The sequence below is a fragment of the Protopterus annectens genome, chromosome 2.part2, assembly GCF_019279795.1.
Source record: "Protopterus annectens isolate FY-2018-M chromosome 2.part2, PAN1.0, whole genome shotgun sequence".
NCBI classification, from domain to species: domain Eukaryota; kingdom Metazoa; phylum Chordata; order Ceratodontiformes; family Protopteridae; genus Protopterus; species Protopterus annectens.
Window position 1 is genome coordinate 663,877,122 of NC_056730.1, and position 13,801 is coordinate 663,890,922.

The 13,801-nt window shown below is 38.5% G+C and overlaps 1 protein-coding gene across 1 annotated transcript in view; it reads right to left on the reverse strand.

Annotated features, from left to right (window-relative positions):
• The window catches only part of DNAAF9 (dynein axonemal assembly factor 9), a 2,711,795-nt gene that overhangs the window by 2,604,162 nt on the left and 93,832 nt on the right, over nt 1–13,801 (reverse strand). Inside the window, exon 2 of the mRNA XM_044064082.1 lies at nt 8,332–8,411. Within this exon, the coding sequence (XP_043920017.1) occupies nt 8,332–8,411 (80 nt within the window). The remainder of the gene's footprint in view (nt 1–8,331; nt 8,412–13,801) is intronic.

A 13,801-nucleotide genomic window follows, 5' to 3' on the forward strand; every position in this document is an offset into this window, starting at 1 on the left:
AGTCTTGAAATATAATGATATAATATAATAATAATGAGAAGGATTTGGGATGTAATTAAAAATAATTGGAAAATTTTATTGACAGATGACAATATACGGAAGACTGTTTATTTAACATTTGTTAACCGGGAAAGTCCGACTTGAAGCAAAGCCAATTTTCTGTGGAGGCCTGGGGAGAAACGCTCCATTCCTGTTGGGGAAATGCCCATGTTTAGTTTTAAGAATAACTTAATCCTGAACAAGTTGTTATGCAGAGATGTTTGCCCTCCTAAGCCGCAAACTTTAACTTCAACTAGGATTAGTACCTATCCATGCCAGCATTGTAAAGCTTGTCAGCACATTAGTGCAGCTAAATTGTTTCAACATCCAGCAAATGAGAGGATCTATAGACCGAATTTGTATGCGACTTGCCATAGCAAAAATGTGACTTATACTGCTGTGTGTGAATTGTCTGATGGTTTTTATGTGGGCAAAACTAATCAGATGTTTAAAGAACGAATCCTGCAACATATGAGTGACATTAGGCTTGGAGTAAAACATAATGCGCTTCTCCAACATGTTGGAACACATCCTGGACATGCATTTGTTTTTATGGTTCTGCAGATCCAGCAACTAAGTTTAAGAGGTGGAGATTTATTCAACCAAACAGAGGTGAAGGAGATTAAATGGATAATAGAACTATGGGTGGACCATCTTCCAGGACTGAATGGTGTAATACTACTGAAGCCTGTTTTGAGAGGGCACAGGCCCATTCGTTGTCTTTGATTGGTTTAGATACTGTTTTTAAACTGAATGGAGGACTGTTTGTGGTGGATCTGATGAAGGGCTTTGGCCTGAAAATGCTCATCTTTTTCAACTTTTTTTGCATTGACATTTTTATTTTTTTTAGTCATGTTGATCCGAATTGATTTTATTTCAGAGAAAAAAGTCAGGACTAGTCAGGCCACCTCCGCAAAGAGACTGGTCACCAGCACAATACCCCATGGATTCATGCTGGACCCACTCTTGCTTGGCATCTACTTCTCGGAAGTCAAGGCTAACAATCAAGTCCTGTAGCTTACCAAGTTCACAGGTGTCTGTGAACTGGGAGCTATTACAGACTCCCCCAATACACCAACATCTTACAAGTGGGTTGAACACAGACAAATGACTGATGTCAAAGTCATGGCCTAAAATCTCAATGCCAAAAAAAACAAAAAAACAAAAAAGATTTATAATGCCCTTTGTGAAACTGTCATCCAAGTTGATTACTCCAGCAATAAAAGGCCCCCAAGAGTTGCCCAGTAGTATGGGATATGGAAACGCATGTAGACAGCAATCTGGCATTTGACCAACACGTAGCTAAGATAATAACGTCACCAACTTCTAGGTAAGGGTATGGCATTCAGTTCCTACAAAGTTATAGTACCACTCTACTCAGCCTGTAATCAGACCCATCATTAACTACAGTGCCCCCTTTAGCATATATTTAACCAGACACTTGCAACAATTGGAATGCCCACAAAGGTTTCTTACCAGAAGAATTCAGGACATGAAAACCCTGTCATACACTGATCGTCTAAAGGCTCCGTCTCTGTACTCAGTCTCCTACAGGCTGCTGAGAGGGGATCTTTGCCTGGCTCACAAGACTTCCTCAGACCCAACCCTGATGGATCTGTTGTACATGTGCACAACAAACAGCACTAGAAACACTAGATCCAGACATCTTAACTTCACTTGTGACAAACAGAACATGCTGGAAAGACAGACATGTCCCAAAGGATCCCTGCTCTATGGAATAGGCTCCCCATCCATGTAAAATAGAGTTAATCTGATCCTATTCAAATGAAACCTTGACAACTGGATGGGAAATTGTAAATTTATCCTTAGTCTGACCTCCATATCCCTTACGGAAAATGGTCATCAATAAGAAAAGTATTACCCTAAAAAAGACAGCCCCTACACATCCTTAGTTACCCCCCACTAACATGCCCCCTACAGACTCCCATGATATTTAGGACTCAAACTTTTCAGATGTGCAGCTAGGCTTGTAAGGACTCTAGTGGTCGTGAGACTAGTAACAACCTTTGAACCTATACGATAACATTGTTTTAGAAAAAGAAATCTTACGTTTTTCCAAATAATACTGTATAAATAGACTTTAGTGCTCCTCTACAGCTTCCCCATTAAGGGGACTTCTGAAACTTGTACTGTGCATGGGGTGGGCATGTACTCTGATGTTTGCACAGGACACAGTAGTTTGTACTTTTAACCTCTATACAGTTCTTCTGTTTATATGCTGTTGCTGGCTGAACAAATACAATGCTTTTGGATATCAACAACAGTTAAACAGAATAATTTGCAACACAGAAAAACAGCAGATGTGGCTGCTGTCAGTTCTGTAACCTGTAGCTGTGTTATTCAACTAACAGCTACCTACCTGACAGCAGACACAGCTACTGCCCAGCCACCCCCACACACAAGCAGCATTTACAGAATTAACTTCTAACACAAAAACAGCAGCTGTGACTGCTGTAGGTTCAGTGGTTGCAGTGTTGACCAAACTTCTTTACATAAGAAATGCCGGATTTACAACAGGTGCATTGATTGGACCAATCAGCCCGCACTTTTTGGAAAATTCAATGCTGTGCAATGCATCACTCTTATTATTCATTAGGCACTGTGTATTTGTTTTACATAACTAGCATTTAATACCAATATATACTAGTTAAGAACTGTGCACCATTACATGCACATTTCTCCAAAACAATTACACAAACATTTGGTTCATCTTTACCACTGCCTAGTTTTTCACAAGTCGTACTGATTTCCCCTTAATGACATTTTCACTAGTACAGCAACATATTCAAATGCACTTGGACATGGATGCCATTGATTCACAGCAAATGAAAACATGTCATTCATAAAAGGCACTTGATTAGACTTTGTAACTCATGGAGACCACTTCACAAACAATAAGTTTTTTTTTTTCCATTTCTCTTTCATTTGTTAACTACATTAGCTGTTGGGTACAAATACCTTTTTGGGGTATAACCTGGGAAGAACTCACACACTCATTCAGATGAACACAGAAATTTAAACAAAGAATGAGGGAATGTAAGCCAGGACCACAGGATAAAACTGCAGCAGTATATGTTAAAATCCCTCTGCACTTATCCCAAGGAGTAGGGAGTTTTACTGAAAACATTACTAAGTAAAATGATGAATACTATACACTCAGTAGTAAAGACATATACACAAATAAAAAAGAACAAATACAGAACTCAAATATAGTTACAGGAATGTTAAATATTTGGACAGTGAAGACTCCAAAAAGTTTAATTTAGCGCTTTCGTCGGTAGTACACCATTGACTTCCTCAGAATAATATCACAATGTTACAACTTCACTTTATACAAAAAGAAAGGGTCACTTGATCTACATCAGTTGAAATCAATTAACATAATCAAATGTTTTGCAGCACAATAAAATGAATAAAGAAAGAGCATCACACTCAACAACACCATTACCCTACCAAATACCATCAAATAATAAAAAAAACTCCTCAATTAAAGGTAAATAAATAGGTGGCTAAATGAACAAGCAAGTGTTTATATAAAAAAATACATATAAATTATCCCCACCTGGGCACTAAAAATGAAAATCTGATTTTAACTTAAGGAAACTAGAAATGGAAATTGCTTCATTAAGTCCAGGGTTGTGGGTGGTGCTGCATCTCAGTTGCCACATTAATTCCTTGTATTCTAGAAATACGTCAGTGGGTCCACCTCTCGGCCTATTCTGAACTTGTTCTATAGCAGAAAATTTAAACTGGTGATTAGGGAGGTCATGAATGTGTTTTGCTAAAGCATTGTTCATATTACCTTTTTGTATATCATAAAGATGTTGGTTAGTTACGTTTTCTAAAGCTGTTAATTGTCTTACCAATATAAAAATGACCACAACATTGGCAAATAACTACATAAACTATAGCTTTACTATGCCAATTGAGTTTATGTTTTTAAAAATACTTTCCCATACCCCTTAATATAATCAGTCTCACTCTCAAGAATATCGTGGCATTGTGGGCAGTGCCCACATCTTTTCATCCTACCTTTTGTGTTTATTTCTATACTTCGTTTTAACAGGTTCTTAAAACATAAGTCTTTTTTTGTAGACCACCACAGATTTTTCTCCCATCTTCTTTAAGTGCTCATTATCCATCCTAAATATAACCCAGTGCTTAGTGACAATGTCCTTAATGTCATAGAACTGTGAATTCTAAGGTAACACTATTGCACTGTTAAAAAGTTTTGGGGTGTTACCCTCCGAAATGGTTGTGTCATTTCCTGGTCCAAGTTCCTGATCAAGTGTTCCTAATAGGGGGAAACATGTCCTGCTTGTCTCTTCCTAGTTACCGCTTCCAAAGTTGGGTCAATAAAGGTGACCGTGTAACCTCTCCTAACCAACATACTCCTTAAAGTGTCCTTTTCCTTCAGAAATGTATTTAAGTCACTAACCATGCATGCCAACCAGACACATTGGCCCTTAACAAGGGATCTTTTTTGGTATATTGGGTGACAACTCTCAAAGTGTAACAAGGCATTGGAGTATGCCAGTTTCCTATATAATGAGAAGGTAAAAGGCCAGTGAGTTCTATCTTTTTGTCTGGAGATATCCAAAAAATGAACAACGTCATCATTGATTTCCATAGTGAATTTAAGAAATTAGGTACCAGAATTTAGGAACGTAAAAAATTCGTTAAGCTATTCCAGGGTACTTCCAAAAAAAAAAAATCAGGATGTCGTCTAAGTAAGCCCACAGAATCTGCAAAACTGAAATAATTCAGAAGGGAAGACGGCAGTAACTTCCCAATGAGTCAAAACAATGTTTGCAAAAAAGGAGGCACAAGCGGTCCCCATTGCCACACAAATGTTTTGCCTAAACAACTGGTTATCAAAGGTTATAAAGTTGTTTTTTAGGATCATCTCCATTAATACCCTGAACATCAAGATTCTTAAATGATCTAAAGTGGTGTTTTGACAAAGAAAGTCATAAAACATATCTACACCTTCACCATGAGGGAGCACAGTAAATAAGTCTTTAACATCGATGGTAACAAAGATCAACTGATCTGAATAAAAATTAATTTTTAATTTTCTTCAGACAATCCCACGATTCTTTTAATAGGTGTTTAAATTTTGACAAGGATGCCTTTAGATGGTAATTAACAAATTTTGATATTGTAAATGTTTTTGAAGCCTTAGCATCGACAATGGGTTGGGGGCAGTAGTGTTGTTGTGAATTTTCAGTATACCAAAAATTGTAGGTATCCGAGGACAACTCTGACTAAGAAACTGAAATTCACTCATAGTGATCTGGTTGTCAAGTAACAGGTCATTCGAAAGTGATGTCAGTATGTCTGTATGCAATGTAACTCATTGATGGAAACTTCCTCATAGATGTCACTAAACAGGAAGAGTAACATTTTGCTAACATACAGTTGGTAGTCCATAACAACAAGTCCACCCCCCCTTATCGGGTTTCATAACCCTGATGTACTTGTTGTTAGCTATTTCAAATAATAATCTAGTTTCTTCCAACATCAAGTTTGGTACAAAATCAGTCCTCTTAGTAAACAATTGTCTAATATCATTCATACAAATTGTTTCAAATAGGTGTAAAATGGGGTGTAGGGGTGGATTGAAGACACTAGATTTTTTATATCCTACAACCTGGTTCGTCTGGTGGTCCCCATCAAAATAAAACTGAAAATTAAATTTTCTACCAAACAATTTAAGGTCCAACAAAGCCCTCTAAACATTTGCTTTGTGTGGTGGAACACAGTTCAGGCCCTTCTGAAATAGACTGGCCCACTGTGAGGTAACAGCATGATCACACAAGTTATAAATTTTAAAAATCACAATATTCATTAGTTACAATATGACAAATCAGTAACATCACAATCGATCACCATCTCGGCCCCCCCCTCCTTGTTCCTCTCCCCCAGAGCGTCCTTCCCCAAATGGGGTAAGAGTCGGCATAAGTCCCATTGTTCATTCGGGGCATGTTTAAATCCTTTTGTCTCCAATTTTGTAGTAGCTCTGATCTCCTCAGAGATACCTCTAAAGGGGCAGCATCACCACTGTTATCACTATAATAATCAACAGTAACATCAATAACATCCGGACCCCCCACATCAAAACTCAGATTTAACCCATTTTTCCTATGGGAAATTTTTTTTAAAACAAACTCAATTGTCATAGTAAAGCTATAGTTTATGTAGCTATTTGCCAATGTTGTGGCGATTTTTATATTGGTAATACAATTAACAGTTATAGAAAACATGACATACAAAAAGGTAATACAAACAAAGCTTTAACACATTCATGACCTCCCTAATCACCAGTTTAAATTTTCAGCTACAGAACAAGTTGAGAATAGGCTGAGAGGCGGACCCACTGACCTATTTCTAGAACACAAGGAATTAATGTGGCAACTGAGATGCAAAGCCACCCAACCCCTGGACTTAATGAAGTGATTTCCATTTCTAGTTTCCTTACATTAAAAGCAGACTTTCATTTTTAGTGCCCAGGTTGTTGTTTGTCTTTTCCCGGTTAGGGGTCGCCACAGCGGAACTCCGGACGCTAATGATTGGCAGTAGATATTTTATGGTGCCGAGTTGACAGCCCGACGCCCAACCTTCAGCGAAGGCACGCCCATTCACGCATGTCTTTCAGAGGCCACACGACCGCGGGGAGGACATGCAGACTCCACACAGAAGGCACTCCAGCCAAGAGTCGAACAGGAGAACTGCTTGCTGTGAGGCAACAACGCTACCGCTGTACCACCGCGGCATGTTAGTGCCCAGGTGGGGATTTAAAATTAACATCAAAAGGAAAATTTAGATAAACTGTTACATTCTTTTAGAACACATGGGTAGATGTGTATATTTATACATGTTTATACATATTTTCTATATATATACACTGACTTGTTCATTTAACCACCTATTTACATACCTTTACTTGAGTAGTTTTTTTTATTATTTGATGGTATTTGGTAGGGTAATGGTGTTGTGTGTAATGTTCTTTCTTTATTCATTTTATTGTGCTGCAAAACATTTGATTATGTTAAGTGATTTCAACTGATGTACATCATGTGACCCTTTCTTTTTGTATGAAGGGAAGTTGTAACATTGTGATTTTATTCTGAGGAAGTCAACGGTGTACTACCGACAAAAGCGCTAAATTAAACTTTTTGGAGTCTTCACCGGCCGGCCGTGTGCTTCCTTTGTTTTATTAGGTTTTGTCTGTTTTTATTTTCTGAATATTATGTTATATGACTTTTCGATTCTGCCAAAACTAACATTTATTTTTTCAAAACCATGCTAGAATCACACAGTTTGTTACATAACAGTTCATCACATATGTTCTTCCCATACCAGCGATACAGCACTAACACTTAAATCCATTTTATCTTCCACTTCTTTGTTCCTCACGTAATGTTCCCCTAACAATAAATAAACAATGTTTTGAAAACAAGCAAACTTGTGTTCTAAGGCAAAATGTTTTTAAAAAATACTTCACTCTTTCACAGTTTAACAAGCATGCTCCAAACTTTCTTCAACCATCCTAGGAAATCTTGCAGTTGAACAACAGTTTTAAACTTCTGACTGTCTCCTTTTAATGTTTTTAGTATACTGTCAGACATTCATTTCAATGGCTTCTCCTAGAAATATGTGCCCATTATTCTGTCATACCAAACACTTCTTTTTCTATCTCCAATCTAAAATTTCCATAATTTAATTATAATTACATATTCTAATACAATAATATTCCTCCATCTCCTTTTCTCTTACCTGGATTTACTCCATCCCATATCTCTTTATATTTGTGCCATAGTAAGACACCACTGAATCTTTATCAGTCTTTGCTAACTTCTCTAAAATCCAGTATAAATTCAAAGAAACTCTCATCATTTCATCAGGGATATTTTCATGGTGTCCTGGCCAAATTTTTCCCAGACAGTATGAACGCTGCCCAAGGTATCCCCAAAAATAGGCCATGCCTAGTAAAAGTAGCCAGTTAACAAAATGAAGTCTTAGTCCTACTGTGTTCTACGCTGTACTCAGCCCAGTTTCCTTAAAGTCAAGATCACACTGCATATGACTTCTACTGAAGGTTTTCACTATGATTTAAATATCTCTAGAGGTAGTGAACTATATACTCAGGTAATGGGATCATAGCAATGTTCTGCATTCCAGTATTTAGCACCACTCCCACCCCCACACTTTCTGGGTAGAGGAAGAAAGTACACTTGCTGAATTTTAACACGTGAGGAAGCAACTTACCGAGAATGCAAAGAATTCCATCAGGTCTCAGTCTGTTGCTCGGGTTGAGAATGCTCTGTACTTGTCGAAGTCGACTGCAGCTGAAAAGAAAGGAAAAAGAAACACAAATAATAAAATGTAAAAATGACAGAAGAACCTTAAAGCAACATCCTTCAGAAGCATGATCATTAGAGTCTTAACGTTTAATTTTACTTTTATTTGCCCAGAAGAGACTAAAATTTACTTAACTTGCAAGCTCAAAGCCCACCTACTTACTAAGTTTTACTTACTGTGCAGAATGGGAATTGGGATTGCTAGGTCATAAGCAGTTGTATAGGCCTGTGTAGCCCAAATCTAATCGGTCATGCCTACTTTTCAAAAAGTATTTTTCACTAAATTCACAGACTATATTTCAGCTTAATGACATTTCTTATTTTAATCTATACTGTATTTTCAAAATATGGCCTTTCTAAAAGTACCATCCACATTTCTAAAAAACTGTTTCTGCAAAGGACTACTGAGATTACAACATGTACACATAAATCATTTATGCAACTAAACCAGTCTCTGAAAATGTCATGACAGTGAAGTATTCGGCACATTGTACATAAAAAATAAAGATGGGAAAAGCTGTTTTTACCTCCCCAGTTATTGTTTCTATTTCAGGAGTTCAAAAAGCCTTTTCAGAAACTGGATCTCCCTTTAAAATTACTTTTCAGACTGGTAGGAAGAGTATGATAGCTTTTGTTCAGTAACATTTAACTTTCTTATTCTGCTGATTTCACATATATGCGAATGAAAACTATATTAAAAAAATCACCCTGTTCTACGGATCCCATTAGAGTGACCTACTGGGAGGCAACCCTCACCAGCAAAGAGGACACTAAGGATACAGAGGTCAAGTTCTTTGGTTTGCTAGATAAAGTAGACTTGACTAAGTTTTACACTTGCAATCCAGCATCAAACATAAAGCACAACAATGTAAAGAACATGCAAGAAGTGAAGTAGCACAGAAACTAGAATCAGAAAAAGCAGCCTTGAAATTTCAGTTCTGTTTAGTAATGTAACATTTGGAAACTTAGCTGATGGAAGGTGGTCATTTCAGTACAGTTACTTCACACACTTGTTGGCAATCAAAAAGAATCCAGTGAGCATGATGCCATACATCTTGCAACCATACATTCAGAGCTCCATTCAAGTGATGTGCATGTCAATGATTCAATATCACAGATCAATGTTTGTTGGAAAATACTACTAAATCCACTAAACTTGTTTCAGAAAACAGACTGCATCTAGAGATTAGCAACAAGTTTGTTCAGCTTGGAAAATTTACTGCATGTTCTGATCAACAGCAAAGAATCAGTTAGCAGACTGCTTACACAAACAAACACACACACGCAAACACCTTTTGATGCCAAAAGCTTTTTCTGTATCTTTTGTTTCATTTTTTAACTATGCAAGTTGGAAAACAGAAATTAGATTATAAAGAAAAAAAGAGAATATAATAATTTGTTCACCCCAGAAGTACTGAAAATGATGTAACTGTTTTTTTGTGCCTCCAGTATTTTAATATTTTTCAACTGCATTAGTGCCCTTTTTCTTAATGTTAAGGGTTTAGACTGACTAGGGGAAGAAGGAGAAGTAATGAACTGGAAGCTGTAAAAATGGTGACAAAAAAAAAAAAAAAAAGTACATCTGAAAGTTTGGCTCCTCAAACTGCCTTTCTGCTGAAGAGAATACATGACAAATGTACTGCATTACATTCACACAAGTGGTTTAAAATTCATAAAAAAGTCATTTTTACTCCACACAAAGCAAAACAGCTATAAAAATTCAAAATGATAAATGAGTGATGTAAAATACTATGTTGCAATTCTACTGATTAACAGAAAACAATAATACGTGTATCTAAATTGCGACTAGCCTGCTGCTGTACGTTTTTACAGAACTCTATGGACAAAGGCCAAATAATGAAATGTACAACACTTAATGCTGATAAAATGGAGGTGTTATATGTGGACAGTGGATATGGATGCTGCATGACCTGCCATGCCAGTTGGTTTTCTTTCGGCTTTTCCCGGTTAGGGGTCGCCACAGCGGAACTCCGGTCCACTAATGATTGGCAGTCGATTTTTATGGTGCCGGGGTACCAGCCCAATGCCCAACCTTCAACGAAGGAACGCCCATTCACGCATGTCTTTCGAACGCCACTTGACCATGGGGAGGACATGCAGACTCCACACAGAAGGCGCTCCAGCCGAGAATCGAATGGGAGAACCTCTTGCTGTGAGGCGACAATGCTACCGCTGCACCACCGCAATGCTGACATATGGTACCCAGCCAATGCCAAGCAGAGAAGGTATAAATGCAAGATTTTTCACCATGTAAAGCAAAGAGAAGTTCCTAAATAACTATACAGCTGACAGCCGCTTTGCAGCACCTGTGTTATATGCATCATGCAAACCAGAGACATAATGGACAGTATTGATGTCTAATTCTACTCAGCACAAAGGTGTCCAAACTACTTCCCCTCCTGACAACAGGAACATTTTGGTAACTTACAAGTGATACTGTAGCTATATTCAAGTCATTTACATCCACAATACCGGTTGCATTCCTCACCTGCATTCTGCAGCTCTTGGGTGAGTATATATTCCCTGATATCCCCCACGAGTGTTGCACCATGCATGTCTTCCAAAGGGCTGCAAGTCTACAGTGTTAGGCACTATATACTGCATCCATACTAGCTAGCACAATGACCATATTAGAAGTGCACAGGATGGTACCCTTGAAAAGGAAGGAATACCAACTGCTAGCCTATGAATAATGCAAAAAAATGTCATCCTGAGTGTTTGTGTTTGACATTCTGGGACTGCAAATAATACACATATCTGGCAAATGAAAAGCTTGCACCATGCATTGATACCATATGGACATCTCAGGGGTTAGTAGGAGTCAAGGATACATTGTATTATAAACTAAAAAGACACACACACACACACCAAAATAAAAAGACGTCAATAATGCAAGTAACGCATGGACTTTCAGTGAGGCGAAGTGATGATAAAACTGCGAAAAATATAGCTCCCATCGAAAGAAGCTGATTTTTGAGGGAATTCTGGTGGGTTGGTACTGCATTAAGAAGCTAGCCTAAAAGCTCTTTGACAGAGAACTGGTGCAGTTCTACAAAAGTCTACATTTCCTGGAATAAAGATCAGTGCTTTTACCATAGCACAAGCATATATGGACTGTTAAAAACTTGGGAACTAAGGAAAAACAGGTTATAAACTAAAAACCCTGAAGCAGTAGATCTGGCAATGGACAGCTAGGAAAAAATGGCAGGTATTTGTAGAAAGCACAACAATAGTGGCTAAAAGTGTATTGAGCCATGACAGAGAAAAAGATGGATCAAATCCATAAATATTTAAAATTAGCGAGACCCACACAGTATTTATTCTAGCAACCACTCAAAAGCATTAACATCATTAAAGAAGCTTTGTCTGGGTATGCAGATGACATTTCATCCAATCAAACATCCAAAAAATGCAGTGAAAGGAAACTTTTCAAAACAAGAGGTAAAATATGAAGAACTCAGTCAAAAAGTAATAGAGCTGGAGGATAGATCATAGGATAATGAGTTTGCTAGGCTATTGACCCGGAGGTCATTTCAAGCCTAGCCATTTCATCCCAATGTAATACCATAGAAACTGTAGTAGATACCCAGGACTGACTTTAGTAATGGCTGCCCATGTCCAAGAGGGTTGTGGATGCTATCCCCAGCAAGAATTTACAGTGCCCCATTCACTCATCCAGGTTCCTTCTGAACAGTGTCATACAGGTGCTCTGTTTTACATGAATTGTTAGCCTATTCCAAAGATGCGGCAGTCGCTGGGAGACAAATCTGTCCCTCCAGCATATCCTATTCAAGTCACATGCCATATTTAGGTCCCTGGAATGGGTAGCTCTAGTCCAGTTTGATTTGTGAATGTGCAACAAATTTATTAGGTTTGGGTCTGAGATTGCTCTGTAAGCTAGGTATAAGTCTCCCCTAAGAAGTCTATATGATAGAGAGTACAGTGACAGGGACATTAGTCGGTCTGTGTAAGGCAGGTCTCTCCAATTGCTGCAGGTGCTTTGTACGGTAAATGCCAAAAGGGGCATTATACTCAATTATGGCTTTGATTAGTGACGAGTTTAGAGGGATTATAATCTCCTTTGCTCTAGGGGTGATGCCTTTACTGTAGTAAGGAATGCTTTTTATGTAGCAAACTTGATTAGTAGACACATCCTGGTCAAAGTTAAGGTCGCAGTCAACTTGCGATCTGAGGTCCCTTACCACTTTGTAGGTACGTAGGGTATTGTTGTTGATTTGAGTGTGAAGGGACAATGTTTTTACTGAAGGGAATGGTGACACATTTCTTTGCATTCAGTTTGAGACCGTGACTAAGACAGCAGTCGTTGGTCTGCGTAAGACCCTCCTGAAGTATGCTGACATAATTTGGGGATTTAATAATTGCACCTAGTTTTCAGTCATCCGCAAACTTGATCAGCCACAGCCTCTTAGTTTTGGTCTGAACTTCAGAAAAGTATATACCAAACAGCAGGGGGCCCAGCACTGACCCCTGTGGCACCCCACCGGTTTCAGGTTTGCTGGTTGATGTGGAGTCACCCACTTTGACAGTGTGTGTCTGGTTTGTGAGGCAGTTGGCAACCCATCTGACAGCAAAGGGATTTACATTTAGTTTGCGAAGTTTATCAGTAATGCCTGAGTGTGGGATTGTGTCAAAAGCCTTGCAAGTTGAGGTATGCTGTGTGCACAGATGTGCCCTTGTTAATGGTCCTGATCACATTTTCAAAGAAATTCACCAGGTTTAACAGGCAGGATCTGTCCTTGATGAAGCCGAATTGGGTTGGATCCAGGGTTCGGAGGTCTCCTATGTCTTTATTAATGAGGTCCATTACGATACATTCTATGACCTTACAGATCAGGCTGGTCAGACTTATGGGTCTATAACTCCCCGGGTCTGTTGCCAGGTCACCTTTGTGGAGAGGAATAACTGTTGCTGTATATGAGTATACCAGGAAAAATGAAAGAAAATGACTTCAACAGCTTCATGGCAGATTGTCTTCATTAGTGGACTGGTATATCTTGGTGCAGACAAGACCTGAACAGGCACACAGAGTATCAGCATCAGGGATGAGATCGTCAAGGCATCCAAGACCAACTGTAGTCAAGTTACTATCCTTGAACTTAAAGGAAGACATACAATTTAGCTTACGGAAGAAGGGGACAGTGTTAAAGATGGGTGAATCCAGAGTATTAGTAGAAAATAATTATTCATCCCCCCCCCTTTTTTTTTTCACATGGGGCTAGGGTCTCACATCAACTGTCGCCATCGCTCTCTAATCAGTGCCACTCTCCTACCTTCCTCAATAGTCATAAAGAAGTATCACAGATCTCTCACAAGAGACATCCTTTTCTTTGTCGGAT